The sequence below is a fragment of the Coenobita brevimanus genome, chromosome 37, assembly GCF_032717465.1.
Source record: "Coenobita brevimanus isolate Jiangsu-jjx chromosome 37, ASM3271746v2, whole genome shotgun sequence".
Lineage (NCBI taxonomy): Eukaryota > Metazoa > Arthropoda > Malacostraca > Decapoda > Coenobitidae > Coenobita > Coenobita brevimanus.
This window is the reverse complement of record NC_136990.1, coordinates 9,497,499-9,517,504: the sequence shown is the minus strand read 5'-3', so window position 1 is coordinate 9,517,504 and position 20,006 is coordinate 9,497,499. Positions and strand designations below refer to the sequence as shown.

The following is a 20,006-nucleotide window of genomic DNA, read 5'->3' as shown; positions in this document are numbered from 1 at the left end:
TTACAGTATACTGCAATAAAGTACATGACAGCAGTTGTATATGCTTGGCGATCAGAGGTTGTCTGTATTACAATATAATAAGGTATATAAGAATGCGTATTATAGTTTACCTTTCTCCATGATGACTTAATTTTTATTCTTTTCTTACTGTTTCTGGACGATTTTGTCAGATCAAGACAGACGAACTAGTGGGGTTATTTATGGCCTTCACTAATCTTTTCTTGACTTCTTCACTAAGTAAAATCATCTACTAAGCAAGAGTAAACTACAAGGCGCAGTCTTACAGACGAGATTAACTATGGTAACGTTATTTAGCTGATTAAACAATGCACTTGTGATAACCGTATGCAAGATGTTAGTGATATTCATTTCACCAAGACTCAAGGACGCGCAGAATTTCAGGAGCTGAGTAGCCAACAGTTGGCTTCTCACATTCACCTCCAAAGTATGCCTTGACTTGGCTGAGATAGTACATCTGATTATTGTCTGAGTTGCTGCTATAGTCTTTAGACTTACACATCCTTTGGAATACCGACTTTATTCTTTCCATCAGACGTGGAGGTTCCCAGAGAGAATTATCTTTCACTTCCTCCATCTCTCTTAAGAAGGAACTCTTTAAGATAAATCCTGCAGGTGCTGGGATCTTAAATCTGTGGCCAATCCAATAGGTATGCTGTTCCTTAATGTCCTTTGGTGCCCAGCTCTCTACCTTCAGTGTGACGACCAGTAACTTACACGCCAGCAGCACCAACCTACGCTCCGGTGAAAGCTCTCTGAAGATCTGGTTCTCTACAAGTGCAAAGGAACACCTCCAGTTATCGTCTCCAGTACTTGAGATGTGAATTGAATTTATCGTGGATGGGGTCAGTGGTGGTCTGTCCAGCTGCTGAGGCCACGGCACCTCCACTACGGGAACTAAATCCACGTCAATCAGCAGCAAGGGGAACTCCAACCCTTCCCAAGCAAAAGACACATTGGCTCCAACTTGTGTTTTCCGCACTCCAGGAAGAACGAAGCCCAGACGAGGGTCAGATGGTTCAAAGGATGTGAGACAACATGACAGAGCTTCAAAGAACATGTTTACAAAATTACTGCCACTGACTAAAGTTTTCAGCTCATCTTTCGTTGCTGTTACTCTGAGGGAAAAGTTGTAGAACTTTTCACTAGCTTCTTCGTGGGACAGCTTCTCAAGGTTTACACTCAATCCACCGTCATGGAAGCCACTAATATTCTTGAGAACCACATTGCAGTCAAACTCATCTGGTGCATACAGCCTGAGGTTATCTACGGAGCTACCAAGTACCTGCAGACTGCTAGCAAACAATGGGTTAACTTTTTCCAGCTTTTCTAAAATTCTCGACAGCTCTCTAGTAAGTACTTCCTTCACCTCTCGAGCTTCGCCTCTGGTAAAATCCACATGCAGTTTTCTTACCGCTTTTTCGATACTGCCTCGCCATCTTCGTTGGAATTGGCATAGGTGGGCTCGGATCAACGAAGTCTCGTCATTTTGTTCATGAGATTGTACGCTAAGGTTTTTACTGAGCATGTAGGTTTCTGTGTATTTCATAAAACCCTCAAGCAGTTTTCTGGGTGAGTTGTTAGCTTTATCTGTAAAATGCTCAACCCTAACAACCAGCCGATCTCCGGTGGTGTTGTGACCAAACATGTAAGCGAGATGAGCTGGGGTGCGACCAGCGCGATCCAACGTTGTAGTTGAGGCCTGGCGACTCAGAAGGAAGTCACATAACCCTAGGCGGCCTTGAGCTGCTGCCATATGCAGGGCGGTAGATCCACTGACCTCGTCCACAACCACGTCAATTCCTGCTCCACCTACAGTTAATAACAAGTGGAGCAGAGTGGTTAGTCCATTTTTGGAGGATATGAGAAGTGCCTTGATTAAAGTGGTGTCGATTAGCTGTTGTAGTTGTACAGTGCAGCCCTTTACTTGCGGCATCACCTGAGACAGCTTTTCCACCAGCTGGAAAAACATATATTCTTCTGTCCTGGTCGTTTTCTCATTTCTTGCAGTCTTTGTGTAACTTAAAAGTTCACCCTCACTTGTCACACCTTTACCTCCCATTGCCACTTGTTCCTCGTCCTTACTTGTGGGATCAGACAAACTTGCCAGTAAGTTTTCCAGCCAGGCACTGGAAGTGAAGCTGTCTTCTTTCCCTTCCCTTAAGACTGAGACCAAATACACAAACAATGTTTTCCAGTTGTTGTCATTGGTCTCCATGTAGTCTGTGGTTGACTGAGGTGCTGCTTCTCCCATGCCTTGATCTCTGCCAGTACCATTGTTTGTTGATACCGTTGTGCATCCCACAACACTGTTGGTTCCCTCTTTACTATTGCTTTCTTCAGTGCCGTTGGTTCCCTCTTTACTACCGCTTCCCACAGTGCTGTTGGTTCCCTCTTTACAGTTGGTATAAAGGGTAGCTAGAAGCAACATCACATGGATGGTGCTCTCCTTCTCACTACTGTCGTGCGCCTTACTCACCAGGTGGTCTAAAGAACGGTAGTCGCGGCTCAGAACGTCCTGCAAAGTAACAAAGTAATATTAATGTTGTCTACAAATGAAACTTGGAAAAATAATAATAATGTATGAACCACTCATGATCTCTCTGGAAGTAAGTTTGAGCACTATGGTAGTAAGACAAAATAACAAATAATCATTAAATATGAAATAAGGCTGCATTATGTTGCTTCTGCTTGAAAAGAATTTTATCATGAATGTTTAATGAAAGTGTACCGACCTTACCATAACATAAAAAAAAGTAACATACCAATATAAAAGTAGTCAATACACAGTTAACTGACTTTAGTATCTGCAAAAGTTATACAGAACAGTAATTAACAAGATACTTTAATTATTTATGCACGAATCTCACTTGCAGCAGGCGAGTCCTGAGGTCTGGTGGACACAAGGTGAGGGGAAATCTTCCGTGATAATCTTGCAGGAATATGTTGGCCCCCATGTCCCGCACAAGAGCAACCGCTGTGTCCCAGTGTTTGGCGTCCAGGGCAGCATGGAGTGCCATACGACCACTGGCTCCACACCAACTCACACACGCTCCACTCCTCTGAGCACAAAACATTGTTCAATATTTCTTACAAACCTCTAAGAAGCACACCAGATATGAGCTTCTTGTTACTGTCGATCAACCCAAGTCTGTCTGGCCCAGTAGATCCATCAATGGCAAGGAAGCAAATGCCCCTGCAAGGTCATCCTTTGCAGAGAACCTATGTTCCCTCGTGGCTGACAGTGTCCAGCAAGGGCGAGGCACGGGGAAAAGTGTGGAGGTTTGGTTCCTGGAAAGATCCCACATCTGCGTTTCTTCATCCAATTAGCAGGGGCACCACAGCAGGCTCCATATCACCCCGTTAAGGTATGAGCGTCTAACAAACATTAAACACTAAGTTGACGCAACAGCAACAATAATTAGAAAGCACTCAAAGTACGCATACTCCACCACCGGTAATAAAATATATGATTACTGCTGTAATTCAACTTTCCTACCAGATGAATACTTTTACGGTCACAAAGTCAAACAATTCAACAATAACAACAACAACAACAATACTAGAATGCACTGGTAGTGCCTACCTCTGCCTACACCAATTAAATTTATGATTTACTGCTCTAATTCCTATCCTACCAAATACTGTACTTTTACAGTCGTTCATAATCAAATAATTCTACTATCTTAGTCTGCCCTGTTACATCTCAGGTAATGCCAGTAAAATTTATCATTTCCTGCATCCGGATCTGGATCCATCTCAAAATCTAAGCAACAATTCCTCGACCCACTGTTCACCTAACCACTATATGTCACTGAAAGCCCTGTAACAAGTTTTTGTGATATTTTGTACAAAGACACGGATGAATACATACCATCCTACAACTTCGTTGGCGGACAATGACAATAATTAATATAATAATAATAATAATAATAATAATAATTAAAATGCTGGGTATCGTTGCCAAGGGCATCTCAACACCCCCAGAAGGAGCCTATGGAGGGGTGGATAGAGCAAGACCCGACCCCGGGCAACAGGGACATAAGTCTCCCCAGACCGCACACTCCTATAACCCGGAACTTGCCCGCTGCCACCATAGCAGGAAACAGAGACTACTTTTCAGGCGAGCTGACCCTCGACAGGATGGAGGTGGAGCTACTCCTATAGCTCCAAGCAGCACCCCTGCGACGGCCTGTAGCCATGCCCTTTTTGAGACGGCCTGTAGCCACTCGGACCAGAGACGGCCAGTAGCCGCTCGGAAGGCTTTCAAGAGATGGCCGGTAGCCGCTCCCCCTTAAGAACCATGGCCTGTAGCCAGGCTCAGGCGACGGCCGGTAGCCACGCCCTTAAAAGGCCACGGCCTGTAGCTGGGCCCCATGGCAGGAGACGGCTGGTAGCCGCTCCTCCATCAGATGCTGCTCTAACCCCCTGCAGGAACCAGTGATGGCCGGTAACCATGCTGCGGAGAGAAGGGTATGTCTCCTCTCCTCCTGTAGTTGCCTCCGAGAACAAGATGCAGGCGATGGCCAGTAGCTGCACCTGTTGGCAGGAGACAGCCTGTAGCCGCTCCTCATCAGCACGTCGTTCTTGATACGGGGATGAGGAGTCGGCCGGTAGCCATGCCGACAGGCAAGTGACGGCCGGTAGCCGCACTTCACCTGCTTCCCTGTCAGGGAGTCGGGCCCAGGTGATGGCCGGTAGCCACCCTCATTTCGTTGCCTACGAGAACCCAGTGACGGCCGGTAGCTGCACAGGGAAGGAGCACCAAAGCCCCTCGCCCCCTGTGACTCCACCAGGAGAAGGTCTTCTGCCATCAGACCTGCCGACAGGCGGGGGTGCAGACAACCTTATTGTCCACCAACAGACAGGCAACCCACAGGAAGAGGATTGCCCCAGCCCTGAGGACCTGTGGGTAGGCCGTGTGTTATCCCCAGGTTTGGTCTCTGCCCAGGCAGCCCCAGAGGAACCCTACCTGATGGACTTCGATGAAGGCCAACACCGCAGCTCTCCCCTGATGGCATCTCCGATGGCAGGAGACCGCAGCCGCTGGGCTCCCAAGACGGCCCCCAGGACCCCCGGGCGAGGCCTCTCCCTACCCCAACGCAGATGACCCTCGTCCTCCATCAGGCGCCTGAGTGAGTGCTTCAGGAGGCTCTTCGGCCCCAGCCCTCCACACTCCAGTTCCCAGCTCCGACAGCACAGGGCCCTTCGCTGCCCACAGCCCCGGACGAGACAGGACGCCCCTACGAGTGATTCCGAGGCTGCTAGATACAGAGGCCACAGGCGGGACCCAACCTCATCAGGAGACGGGTTGTGAGCTCTCCCTCCGCTCCCCAACCATGCCGCCACCCCACCGACAGTGAATGACAGTGAAAGTTCGGTGACAGTGTAATAGTGACCTATATATTGGGTAGTGCACTATATTATCTGAGGGAACCTAGGTCCAAGATATATTAATGTCATGATAGTTTCGATTCGGCAGATAATGAAATAGTGAGGAAATAAGGAAGACCCAACAAGAGTGCAGTGAATTCAGTGAACATTAGTCTCGGCCCTAGTAGTGTAATTCCTCTGTACTATAAGACCTGTGGACAAGCTGCCCGTCCTAAACACAGTGTAAATTTCGCTCGAAGTGACCGTGACCTATTCCACTGCCCAAAAGACCCAGAAATACTGCTCATTGCACTATCCACCTATTGCTCTGAATTATTGTCCAAATGTATCCTGCGTGATACTACTGCCCATGATCTCTGCATATGTCTTATAATTGTCCAGATTCCTGTTCTTGTGACATCTACCTATTCTACATATAGAAATTGTCAATACACGTGTAAGGTTGTTGCCTTGAATTTTTGTCCTTCCTCTCTCTTATTTGTCTAAGCTCCGGTCTAAAAAGGGAACCCAGCTGCACACTAGGCGATAGAGGGACGGGAAGCCGACCCCTAAACACCTAGCATAACACTGGTGGACAGCTGTGGTTCTTGACCCGGGCATAAGAGAGAGGCATTCAGGAAATACCAGCAAAATGGCAACCAAATCTTACTTGCAATTGCCTAAATTCGACTCTGAACAGTACGATGTTCATACATATCTGTCAATTATTAAGCCATTGCTAGATATTGGGTTTGAGGACGACAAGCAAAAAATAGCAGTTACACTTCCACTGCTGGGTAAAGCAGGAGCTAATATCACACCAAAAATCATTCCAGGGTTTACCTGGCAGAATTTTACGAAGCTCGTGATCCAAGCAATCACCCCATCACTAGGCAAAGTGGTGGCACTGTCCCAGTTGGATAGTTTAACTTTCGATGGCAACTTGGATGACAGTGCCTGGTCACTGCTGCCTACCCGGAGGCAGATGACGAAACCTGGGAACAACACACCTTCAATACCCTCCTCAGAGTTCTCCCCAGTATGGTCAAGGAACACTTCACAATCCACGACCTGACGGGAGACATGGGTAGAGACATCCAACTCATACGCCACCTCCTGACCTCCCGCCCCACCCCTCAGCAAATCAACGTGGCGAAAAAGTTCCTCACGAACAAACCGGCACCACCAGTCAAGCCACATCTGCCTATGCCCCACACCAGCCCCACCCCGACATCCAGGTTGCCCAGGGCGCACCCTACCCACTGACGCCCCAGCCACAAGGAGAACCCCAACCTCATCCTGGTAAATACCTGGGAGTTCTCTGCTTGTTGCTCCAGATGCCCACTGCACGACATCAGGGACCAATTAAAAGCTGCCAGGCGCAAGCCAACCACCCCAAGCCGATGTAATGTCTCCTTCTTGGAAAACGAGGAGCCGGAAGATGAACCTGCATCCATATAGGAAGCGGAATCTGGGGACACGGAGCAGAACAAAGAAGAAGAAGGCAGTCCCCGACAGTTGGATTTTTAGGACCATCCCCGCACCTCCCCACAGTGGCGGGGGCCAATTCTCCCAAATATCACCCCCCAGTCTACAACAAGATGAAGCTGAACGGGGTAAAAGCCAGACATCTGGTCGACACGGGAACGGCCAGATCTTGCCTGTACAGTCACTGCTACTGTCACAAGTCGCCTTTGGCCCGCAATTCCCGGCATCAACTCAACTTGTGGATGCAGAGAATGGCCCCCTGCCTATCCATAGGGAAACTCGGGCCCTATGTGTCGACACCCACCAACCGGCATCGACACAGCACAAATTTATTATATTTGACTCCACCTGCCGCAACTACGATGGATATCTGGGACTGGACCTGCCACAAAAACTAGGAGCCACCATTGATTGCCAAAACCGACAGCTCCAGTTCCAGAAGTCCCCCGACATCCCCCCTCCCTCCCCAGCAGTGTGCACTTGCACACCCCGGCCCAACCAAAAAAAAAAAAACACCCCACCCCCCATCATTCCTGGCCCCCCCCTCTTTCCCTCCCCCCCCATGTTCCCCACGACCATCTTCTCAGCAGTGATGATTCCCCCCCACCACAAAGCTTGGTTGACCCTGAACAGGCCCACGGGTACGTTTGTCCTGTTCTCCCCACATCTGCCACTGGAACCCTTTTGGCTTGCCTCCTACCCATGACCTCCCTCCCCCCTCACATCACAGCTGTCCGAATTGCCAACCTCACTCCATCCCCCCCTCACACTACCTAAAGGACTCATCATAGGAGAGATGGAAGAAGCTGAGCCTCGCGCCCCCTCTCCCTCTAGTTCCCCTGCCCCCCTGCCCCCCATCACTGACCATCTCTCCCCTCACCAATCAGACACCCTCCGCCACCTCCTCCTGGATTTCCAGGACCTTTTCACGGCGGGGCCTGCCGACATTGGACATACCACCTACCTGGCTCACGAGATCCACTCGACAGGTCAGCCGATCCAACAGCCATCCCGGCAGAAAAATCCCAAGCAATGAGAGGAGGAAGACCACCAGGTCCAGGAATGATCGAGGCCGGAGTTGTTTTCCCTTCCACCAGCCCCTAGTCCTCCCCTGTCGTTCTCGTGAAGAAGAAGGATGGCACCATGAGGTTCTGCATGGATTACCGCTGATTCAATGACATAACCATCAGGGACGCTACTCCACACCTCAGGATAGACTACTCCCTCGATTCCCTTTATGGCACCTCGTGGTTCTCCACCCTCGACCTCCAGTCAGGGTACTGGCAGGTACCAGTGCGACCAGAAGACAGAGGCAAAACTGCTCTCTCCACCAGCAACGGGAAGCATTATGAATTTATGTCTTGCCCTTCGGCCTCTGCAACACCCTGGCCACCTTCTCATGACTAATGGAGTCTGTATCAGCGGCCTCACATGGGAGATCTGTCTAGCCTACCTAGACAACGTCACTGTATTCAGCAAAGACCTGGGCCACAAGATCTTCAGCGCCTCCGCAAGATCTTTACACGCATACAGCAAGTGGGCCTCAAACTCCGGCCCTCCAAGAGGGTCCTGGCCACCAGAGCCGTCTCTTTCCTGGGGCACGTCATCTCCCAGGATGGCATATCCCCCAACCCAGACAAGCCCCATGCTATCGTGGACATTCCCCCACCCAGACAAGCCCCACACTATCGTGGACCCCTGCCACAAGATGTCCACGGGATTTGGGCCTTCCTTGGCCTTATGTCCTATTATCGGTGCTTCATGAAGGGGTTCACTCACATTCCTAAGCCACTCCACGACATGACCCGAAAGGGAGAACCCTTTATTTGGACAGACGAAAGACAAGCTGCCCTCCAGCAACTCAAGGACAAACTTGATCTGCCCCAGTTGTGGCCTTCCCCGACTACTCCCTCCCATTCCACGTCTACACTGACATCTCCTTAATTGCAAATAGGCACTGTACTGGCCCAAGTCCAAGAAGGCCACGAGCACATCATCGCCTGCACCAGCTGCACCCTCAATCAGGCAGAAAAGAACTATGCTGCTACGAAGAGGGAATTCCTCGGCATCGTCTGGGCACTAGAACACTTCCGGGCGTACCTATCACGGACCCAAGTCACCATCATTACCGACTACCAGTCCCTTCAATGGCTGAGGCAGCCTGACACCCACAATGCCCAGCTCATCAGATGGTGCGAAACCCTAGAGGAGTTCAACTACGAGATCTCCTACCACCCTGGCAAACTTCACATGCATGCGGATGCTCTCTCATGGCTCCCCGTCAACGCCGCACAGCCCAAACCAGACCTCCTCCAACAGTGGCATCATAAGGAACGACACCCCTGGATTCCCCAACATCTCTTCAAAAAACTGTATTGCCAGGGCGACCACCTGTTCACTCCATCAGGGCATATCATCCTCGTCCCCGAAACTGACAATGCCCAGCTCATCAGATGGCACAAAACCCTAGAGGAGTTCAACTACGAGATCTCCTACCGCCCCGGCAAACTTCACATGAATGCGGATGCTCTCTCATGGCTCCCCGTCAATGCCGCACAGCCCGAACCAGACCTACTCCAACAGTGGCATTGTAAGGAACGACATCCCTGGATTCCCCAACATCTCTTCAAAAAACCTTATCGCCAGGGTGACCACCTGTTCACTCCATCAGGGCATATCATCCTCGTCCCCGACACCGCCCTCGACACCCTTTGACACCTACACACCCACAACAGAATCCACCTGGGCACAAAGAAACTCCTACAAATTTTCAATGATATTTATTGGACGCCCAACCCATCCACCCTAGAGAAGGATTTTATCAATCCTGTTGGGCATGCGCCTTGGGGAAAGACATCACTCGCACTGCTGGCCCATTGGGACACATTACTGCCCACAAACCCTGGTAGTTATTGTTGATCGACATAGTGGGGCCCCTACCCCCAAAATCAGGCTATTGGTACGTCATCACTTTTGTTGATATGTACTCAAAATTTATCATCGCCTGCCCAGCAAAAGAACACCATGCTGTTGCAGTCGCCGGTGCCTTGGTTCATCACGTTTTTCCATACTTTGGCATCCCACAAACCATCCACTCTGACAATGCCCCGGAATTTACCAGCAAAGTCTGGAAGGAGTTAGCCCAAATTTTTGGTTATCACATTTCGCACTCGTCCCCTTACTGGCCACAAGGAAATGCCATCTGCGAACTAAGCCATTGTACTTTGATGAACCAACTCCACACCCGGATAGAAGAAACGAAAGACAACAATTGGCCCGTACACGTCAAAATCGTGCAATGGGGTATAAACACCTGCCCATGAGAAGACGGCATCTCTCCTCATGAACGAATGTTTGGGGAAGCATCTCTCCTACCTCTGCAGCAAGACCTACAGCCCCCCTCCACCTCCTTCACCTCTGACCCCATTCACCACCTCAAACGACAACTATCCCACCTCCAAAATAACCTGGACCTTCGCCTCGACACTGCCACTAACCCGTAAAAGCCGGTTGACACCGTCATGATAGCGCAGTTCCCTGCACCCCACAAGCTTGCGCCTCGTTTCATGGGACCCTACATCATCACCCACGTCCCTAACCCCTACCAGGTGATGGTTGAATATCACAGCACACCTCACACTCTCAGAAATCACCATGTACGCCCATTCCATGCCACCGCTCCCCCGCCCCCACCCCGTGCCCCACACCACCCGCCGCCCCCACCCCGCTTCCTTCTACCTCCTACGACTGCTACATCTCTCCCTCACCTTTTCTCTCCACCTTTCCCTCCCCCTCTGCCTCCACCCCACCCCCCATCATGCTGCATCACACCTCACCTGAAGGTTCACCCACACCACCAAGCCCAGACCTCTCCCCCACCCCCTCGTCACTGCCCGCCCCATCCCCCATGCCCGACACCACGTATCCCGCCCATGCACCTGCATCTCCTCCAACTGCCCAACTCTCACCTCACCCAACGCCCACCACCACCCCCAATCCACCAAATCTGGACCTTTCCCCCATCCCCTCACCGCCGCCCGCTCCATCCCCCACACCCGGCACCACATGCCTTGTCCACACGCCCGCTTCTCCTCCACCCACCCGATCTGCACCCCGCCAATGCTCATCTCCACCCCCAACCCCAGCACCACACCTCCACCCCCATACATCCCATCAACCTCCCCACCACACACAACCCAAACACGCCGACACCACACGCCCATGTCACCATCCACACCAACACTAAAAACCACCATCACATGCTCTGGCCGCCTCCCACACCCACCCACACAATACGCCCCCATCCCCACACCACCCACCTCACCGCAAAACCACACTCCTTCCCCTGACCTAAGCACCATCACACTCATGCTACATCAAGCACAAATCCCAGCCACCTATACTCCCCAGGGACGTCATGCCGCATTACCCCGTCTTAAAACCCCATGCTCCCCAGCCATCTCCAGCATTCAGCACAGCCCTCTACAGGAGACAACACCTACCACCATGAGAGTCCGCCGAGCCATATGGGCGTCGCTCTTCAGACACTGATACTGAGTCTGTGGACCCCTCCACCTCCTACAACTCCTCAGCACCTCCACCGACCCATCCACATTCTTCGTCACCTGCAACACCCAGTTGAATGAAAACTCGGCCACTACAGCATGGAACGCCCTCCTCCAACACCTGCAACAAGTGTACCACACCAACAACACCAAAGTTTACCACCTCCAGTCACAGGGACGTGACGTAAAATGCTGGGTATCATTGCCAAGAGCATCTCAACATCCCCAGGAGGAGCCTACGGACAGGTGGATAGAGCGTGACCCGACCCCGGGCGACAGGGATATAAGTCCACCCAGCCGTGTGCCTCTATGACCCAGAACTCGCCTGCCACCACCATAGCAGGAAACGACGACTACCTTTTGGGCGAGCTGACCCTTGGCAGGATCAGGGTGGAGCTAGTTCTATAGCTCCAAGCAGCACCCCTGCGACGGCCTGTAGCCGTGCCCTTTTTGAGATGGTCTGTAGCCGCTCAGACCTTCAAGAGACAGCCGGTAGCCGCTCAGAAGGCTTTCAAGAGGCCACTCTACCCTTCAGGAGATGGCTGGTAGCTGCTCCCCCTTTAGAGCCACGGCCTGTAGCTGGGCTCAGGCGACGGCTGGTAGCTGCACCCTGAAAAGGCCATGGCCTGTAGCTGGGCTCAGGTGACGGCTGGTAGTTGCGCCCTTAAAAGGCCACTGCCTGTAGCCAGGCCACATGGCAGGAGACGGCCGGTAGCCACTTCTCCATCAGGTGGTGCTCTAATCCCCTACAGGAACCAGTGACGGCCAGTAGCCGCACTGCGGATAGAAGGGTACATCCCCTCTCCTCCTGTAGTTCCCTCTGAGAACAAGACACAGGTGACAGCCGATAATCATGCCCATTGGCAGGAGATGCCCTGTAGCCGCTCCTCGTCGGCACGTCGTTCTCGATACGGAGATGAAGCGACGGCCGGTAGCCACACCGATGGGCAAGTGACGTCTGGTAGCCGTACTTTGCCTGCCCTCCCATCAGGGAGTCGGGCCCAGGCGACAGCTGGTAGCTGCGCCTACAACAAAGGGACAGCTGGTAGCAGCCCTTGTTTTGTTACCCACGGGAACCCAGCGACGGCAGGTAGTTGTGCAGGGGAGGAGCACCAAAGCCCCTTGCCCCCTGTGACTCCACCAGGAGAAGGTCCTCTGCCATCAGACCTGCCAACAGGTGGGGGCGCAGACAACCCTATTGTCCACCACCAGAGAGGCAACTCACAGGAGGATCACCCCAGCCCCAAGAACCTGTGGAGAGGTCTTGTTTTATCCCCAGGGTTGTTCTCCGCCCAGCCAGCCCCAGAGGAACCCTTCCTGATGGACTCCGACGAAGGCCGACGCCGCAGCTCCCCCCTGATGGCATCTCCGGTGGCAGGAGACCACAGCTGCCGGGCTCCCGAGGCCACCCCCAGGACCTCCAGGCGAGGCCTCTCCCTACCCTGACGCAGACGACCCTCGTCCTCTGTCAGGCACCTGAGTGAGAGCTTCAGGAGGCTCTTTGGCCCCAGCCCTGAGGGCTACATTCCAGTTCCCAGCCCCGACAGCACAGGGCCCTTCGCTGCCCACAGCCCCGGACGAGAGAGGACGCCCCTACAAGTGATTCCACGGCCACTAGATACAGAAGCCACAGGCGGGACCCAGCCCCATGAGGAGACAGGCTGTGAGCTCTCCCGCTGCCCCCCAATCACGCCGCCACCCCACCGACAGTGAGTGACAGTGAAAGTGCAATGACAGTGTAATAGTGACCTATATATTGTACAGTGTGCTACATTATCTGAGGGAACCTAAGTCCAAGATATATTAATGTTGTGATAGTCTCGATTTGGCAGATAATGAAATAGTGAGGAAATAAGGAAGACCCAACAAGAGTGCAGTGAATTCAGTGAACATTACTTTCGGCCCTAACAGTGCAATTCCTCTGTATTATAATACCTATGGACAAGCTGCCCATCCTGAATACTGTGTAAATTTCCCTCGAAGTGACCGTGACCTATTCCTCTGTCCAAAAAAAACTAGAAATACTGCTCATTGTGCTATCCACCTATTGCCCTGAATTATTGTCCAAACGTATCCTGCGTGATACTACTGCCCATGATCTCTGCATATGTCTTATAATGGTCCAGATTCCTGATGCTGTGACATCTACCTATTCCACATATAGAATTTGTCAATATACGTGTAAGGTTGTTGCCTTGAATTTTTGTGTCCTGTGTCTCTCTTATCTGTGTAAGCTCCGGTCTAGAAAGGGAACCCAGCTGCACACCAGGCGTCAGAGGGACGGGAAGCCGACCCCTAAACACCTAGCATAATAATAATAATAATAATAATAATAATAATAATAATACAAATAATGAAGTAAGAATAAAGCCAGCCAACTTTTCTTTAAAAAAAATGTGAAGGTGCTGCTCACAAATGGTTAAAATACTACACTAACAAGATATTAGCAGTAGGAGAGCTGAACCAGAAGTAAAATCTATTGTCCCGTGCCCAGTGAAATTGCCCAGGTGATGCGATGCCACAAGAGTCCAGATAATGCAAATTTGTAGACTTACGGACATGTACCATTCCCTGGATCGTATTCTTGTCAGTTATGGAAGCTCCTTGGTACCTCTTCCTAAGCCATCTATTTATGGATACGGTTACTTAATATCTATTTGTAAGTAATTCTTGCTGCGTATGGTGAAATTCTCAGAATTTTAATGACAAAGAAAATATTGGGAAAGAGTAACGAGCAAAATTAATCACTTTGGAAAAGGTGTTACGGAGCTTCCTTACTCTGTGGGAATACAGGGCCCTGCCATCCACCTCACGTTGGTACAAGTTGAATGGTGGTATCTGAGGGTCATTTGTGGGTATGCCATCAGAGGAGACATCACAAGCATAACTCATAATAAACTTTCATTTTTTCCCTTGAGAGTAGCTTCTGTGTCTAACCTGGTTACACAGTATAAATTTGATAATCCCCAAATCATCAATGATATTCAATGATTCTTCTAACTGAAAATAGGATGACATGTACAGTTCATGAGACCAGCATGTACGATCACGATCACTAGTTTCTTTGACCCCCTGGCGAGAGGGAAGTGAAGGACAAGGTTGGAGAGGGGTCAGGAGAGCAGCATTTGTCATCTCATCAGACACATACAGACACACTACTGAACCGTCATTATCCACTAGCCTGCCGTTACACCAACCCTGGCTTCCACTTCCTCGCCAGGGGGGTAAAAAAACTAATGATAGTAATTAGTACCTTGTCTTTAGAGAAAACCTTGATTTACCCTTCACCACACCCACACCATCTGTAATGCTAGGTGTTTTAAGGTCAGCTTCCCGTCTCTCATCTCTGTGTAGCTGGGTTCCCTTTCTAGGCCGGAGCTTAGACAAATAGGAGAGAGGCAGGACACAAAAACTCAAGGCAACACCTTACATATGTATTACTAAATTCGACAGTGGAACGGGTAGATGTCAGGAATACAGAAAAAATGGACAGTTATAATTCTTGGCTTAGATATGGGTTATGAGTAGGCTTATCACACAGGATACTATTCAAATCAAGGTTGGGTAAGGTGAATAGCACTTAGGGCAGAAGTTTATACAGTATTATTGCAGGAAGTCCACAACACATATATATGGATGGAGCGGGTGGCACTATTACACTGCTGGTAGTTATTACTTTAACACTGGGGTCTGTGTATGATTTTAGTATGATGCAGAGTTGTTAGATGGTAGCGTATTCACTGTAATAGACACGTATTTCACTGCTAGGCTGTGTTCACTGTTTCACTAGTTAATTCTATTTACTCCACCACTTTCATATCGTCACTGCTGTTTCTTACACTGACCTCCTTCATGTGGTTAATTCACTGTTCTGCCTTTATGTCACTAAGTCATGGACACTGTGCATTCACTGTCACTCTTTTCGGGTCTGGACGTCGTGGCGGTCGGGTACAAGGGCAGCGGATGTGGCCCAGTCCCCTTACTGATGGGGCTGGGTTCTGCCGGGGGCCTCTGTGTTCAGGGACCACAGGATCATGCCTAGGGGCGTCCTCTCTCGTCCGGGGCTGCGGGTGGTGAAAGGCCCCGCTCTCTCGTCCGGGGCTGCGGGTGGTGAAAGGCCCCGCTCTCTCGTCCGGGGCTGCGGGTGGTGAAAGGCCCCGCTCTCTCGTCCGGGGCTGCGGGTGGTGAAAGTCCCCGCTCTCTCGGGGCTTTGGGGTGAGAGTACGGCCTCAGAGCTGGGGCCGAATAACTGCCTGAACTTCTTGCTCAGGCACCTGACGAAAGACAAAGATCTCCGGCATCGGGGTGTAGGGAGGTCCCACCCGGAGGTCCTGGGGGTGGCCTGGAGGTCCCGAGGGCTGTGGTCCCTGGTGTTCGGTGGCGCCATCAGGAAGGAGCTGCGGTGCTGGCCTATCTTTGGGTCTGTCAGGTGAGTCCTCTCCGGATCCGGTTACAGGGAGAAGAGGCAAGTGGAAGTCATGGGGCCTCTCCAGTACTCCTCCAGGCTGGGGACTCCCTCTGAGTCGTAGGTCAGTGAACAGGAGTCAGCACCTGACGGAGGAGCAGCTACAGGCCGTCTCCTGCTGTAGGGCCTGGCTACTGGCCGTGGCCTGTGGGAGGGAGCGGCTATAAGCCGACTCGGGGGCACCTTTGGAGTGGCTACAGGCCATCTCCTGACGAAGGTGGGAGCAGCTACAGACCGTCTCCTGATTTCCCTCAGAGCGGCTACAGGCTGTCTCAGGAAGGGCTCCTTCAGAGCAGCTACAGGCCATCTCCTGACAAAGGCAGGAGCGTCTACAAGCTGTCTCCTGTTTTCCCTCAGAGCTGCTACGGGCCATCTCCTTCAGGAGGGTTGAGCGGCTACAGGCCGTCTCCTGACGAAGGTGGGAGTGGCTACAGGACATCTCCTGTTTTCCCTCAGAGCGGCTACAGGCCATCTCGAGAAGGGCACCTTCAGAGCGGCTACAGGCCATCTCCTGACGAAAGCGGGAGCGGCTACAGGCTGTCTTCTGTTTTCCCTCAGAGTGGTTGCAGGCCATCTCCTTCAGGAGGGTTGAGCTGCTACAGGCCGTCTCAGGGGTGCTGACTGAAGCTGGAGTAACAGCTCCACCCCGATGTTGGTTGGGGACAGCTCACCCGGAAGGTAGGCTAGTATTCCTGCTATGGTGGTGGCAGGTGAGCTCCGGGTCATAGGGGCGCGCGGCCCGGGCTGACTTATGTCGTTGTCGCCCTGAGTCCCGGCGCGCTGTCGGTACTCCTCTGTGGGCTCCTTCTGGGGGTGTTGGGTCGTCCCCTGTGGCACTATAGTGGATTTTACCACCCAAATCACATTAGTCATCTTCACCAGGCAAAACACCCCTCACTCTGCCCCACCATCATCTCAGTCTGTCCTGCACATTTTCCTAAATACCCCATGCATTTTCTGTTCTCCACTTGAACTTCCAGGAGAAAGCTTTAAATTTTCACTTTCCTGAATTTCAACACCCGTCATGCCTCACCACCCATCACCATCTCGGCTGATCCTACCACTCATCTCTGCCCTTGATTCACTTTTTGTTGACAAATTGGAGAAAGAAACACCGATGTGGGACTTAGTGTGTATTGACGTTTCGCCTCATGGCTTCCTCAATGGCCTGCAGCCACTCCGGAGGTAATAAGGAGATGGCCGGTAGCCACTCCCGCCTTCGTCAGGAGACAGCCGGTAGCCACTCCCGCCTTAGTCAGGAGACGGCCAGTAGCTGCTGCAAAGGTGCCCTTGAGTCGGCCTGTAGCCACTCCCTCCCCCAGGCCACGGCCAGTAGCCGGGCCTTAACGACGGCTGGTAGACGTGCCCCTAGAAGGCCACAGCCAGTAGCCGGGCCCTATGGCAGGAGATGGCTGGTAGCCGCTCCTCTGTCAGGTGCTGACTCCTGACCACCAACCTATGACCCAGAAGGAGACCCCAGCCCGGAGGAGTATTGGAGAGGCCCCATAACTACCACTGGGCTCTTCTCACTACAGCCGGTTCCTGAGAGGACCCACCTGATGGACCCCGACGGAGGCCGACACCGCAGCCCACTCCTGACGGCGTCCCCAACCGCCGGAGACTGCAGCCCCCGGGACCTCCGGACTGTCCCCAGGACCCCCGGGTGGGACATCCCTTCACCCCAACGCCAGAGATCTTCGTCCTCCGTCAGGCACCTGAGCAAGAAGTTCAGGCAGCTGTTCGGCCCCAGCCCTGAGGGCCAGACTCCTGCCCCAAGCCCTGAAAACAAGGGACCCTTCCCCACCAGCAACCCCAGACGAGAGAGGATGCCCCTGCGCATGATCCCGTGGCCCCTGAATACGGAGGCCCCTGGCGGAGCTCAGACCCATCAGCAGTGAGGCCGAGCCATTCCCACCGCCCTTGTACCTGACTGCCAGTACGCCCAGTCCCGAAAGTGAGTGAAAGTGAAAGCACAGTGTTCGTGAGATAGTGAAACAATGGGCAGAACAGTTAGTTATCAGAATATGGAAAATCAGTGAGAAAAGTATCAGTAATAATATAAAAGAGAGGTGGAATAAGTAAGATAACAGTGAAACAGTGAACATGGCAAGGCAGTGAAATAAGGGTCTGTCTCCAGTGAACATGCTATCATACATAGCGACTCTGCCTCACATCAAGATCATACAGAATCCCCAGTGTAAGAATAATAATTAACGACACGACAGACAAACCAGTTAGCCTGCCAGCAGTGATAATAGTGCCACAAACTCCACCAGTATTCAGAACCTAGACTTTTCCAAAATCATAGTGTTTAGCTTCACGGCCCTAAGTGCTATTCACCTTACCCGATCGTGTCCTAAACAGCATCCTGTGCGATACTAACACCCGATATCTAAGCCTTAGAATTATAATTGTTCAGCATAACTGTATTTGTGACATCTGCCCGTTCCACCGTAGAATTTAGCAATACACACGTAAGGTTGTTGCCTCGAGTTTTTGTGTCCTGCCTCTCTCTTATTTGTCTAAGCTCCGGTCTAGAAAGGGAATCCAGCTACACACTAGGCGTTAGAGGGACGGGAAGCCGACCCAAAAACACCTAGCATTACATACATAATTTAACAATCACAAATAACACATTACAGACAAAAAAAGCACAAAAATTAATGTACAACTTACAAAATACCTCCACTCACAAATAGCAGGCTAACTGGCAATCTGACATGTAACGGGAGTATTGGGATTTCTCCAGCACTACCCAACTCACAAATCTCACTTCTTAGCACTACCCCCTAACTAGTCCTTTGTCATCCCAACAAAACTACCCAATGTATACAAACATAATCCCTAATCCAAACTAAGCATTTAATTATACACAAAAAAATCCTTCAACTTATCAGGTCTTCTCCCATGCCGCTTCCAGTGACGTCCCTGCTTCTCCTCACAGTCCACACCTTCTGGAATGTCTTGGTCCTCTTCCTAATGCAATTCTTCCCAGGGGAAATTGTCACTATCCTCTTGTACTTCAGCTCGTTCATCCTCCTCAACATCCTCGGCTGCAGGAGAGCAAAATTCCTCGGAGACGTTCCAGCTGTACTATACTGGCAAATGGTACTGCCACAGACAATTCACATGTACCACCTTTGGGCAAGATTTCCTGCCTCCCCGAATCTGGTACATCTGATAGGAGGTCCAACACAGTGTAAGGCCCATTCCATGAGCCCTGCAGCTTCGGAGACTGTCCCTTCTTTCGCTGAGGACTGTATACCCAAACTTGGTCACCATCCTTGAAACTCACCTCACTTGCCTTGGCATCATACTTCCACTTCATCACCTCTCCTGAAAACTTAACGGCTCCTCGCACTTGATGATATACCTCAGTCAGCCTTTCCTGAAGATGCTTTGCATAGCTGGAGGTGTCTGTAGGTAGCTTTTCACCAGGTGGTCTTCCCATTAACAAGTCAATGGGTAAGTGTAACTCATGGCCCAACATCAGTTTTGCAGGGGTTTAGCCGGTAGACTCATGGGATGCAGACCGATATGCCATCAGCAATGCAGATAATTTCTGGCCCCATTCCATTTGTCCCTCTACGCTGCACTTGGCCAGTTCTTGTCCCAGGATCCAGTTGAATTTCTCCATCATCCCATCTGACTGTGGCCTCACTGGGGTCGTCCTGGTCTTCTTGATCCCCAGTAACTTGCAGCACTCACAGAACACAGCAGACTAGAAGTTTCTACCTTGGTCTGAATGTGGTTTTTGTGGCATCCCAAAACAACAGGAAAAACTGGTCAACCAACACCTGAGCAACAGTCGCAGCCTCTTGATCAGGGATGGCATAGGCTTCTGGCCACTTTGTGAAGCAATCCATGACGACACATATATATCAGTATCCTCTTTCAGTGAGTGGCAGAGGTCCAACAATGTCCATCGCGACTCTTTCCATCGGTGCACCCACTTGGTACAGCAGAAGAGGGGAACAACCACATTTTTTGGGTCCCTCCTTGGCACAGCATACATCACAGGCCCGACACCACTCTTCAACATCTATCGCATGCCAGTCCAGTAGAACCTCTGTCACAGCCGACTTTGAGCTTTCTTC

At 51.3% G+C, this 20,006-nt stretch overlaps 1 protein-coding gene across 1 annotated transcript in view; it reads right to left on the bottom strand.

Moving 5' to 3' along the window:
* Nucleotides 1-370: 370 nt before the first annotated feature.
* The window catches only part of LOC145396351 (uncharacterized), a 54,922-nt gene continuing 35,286 nt past the window's right edge, over nucleotides 371-20,006 (bottom strand). Inside the window, exons 13-14 of the mRNA XM_080269743.1 lie at nucleotides 2,889-3,080; nucleotides 371-2,536 (exon numbers count right to left, since the gene is read on the bottom strand). Coding sequence (XP_080125869.1) covers nucleotides 371-2,536; nucleotides 2,889-3,080 — 2,358 coding nt within the window. The remainder of the gene's footprint in view (nucleotides 2,537-2,888; nucleotides 3,081-20,006) is intronic.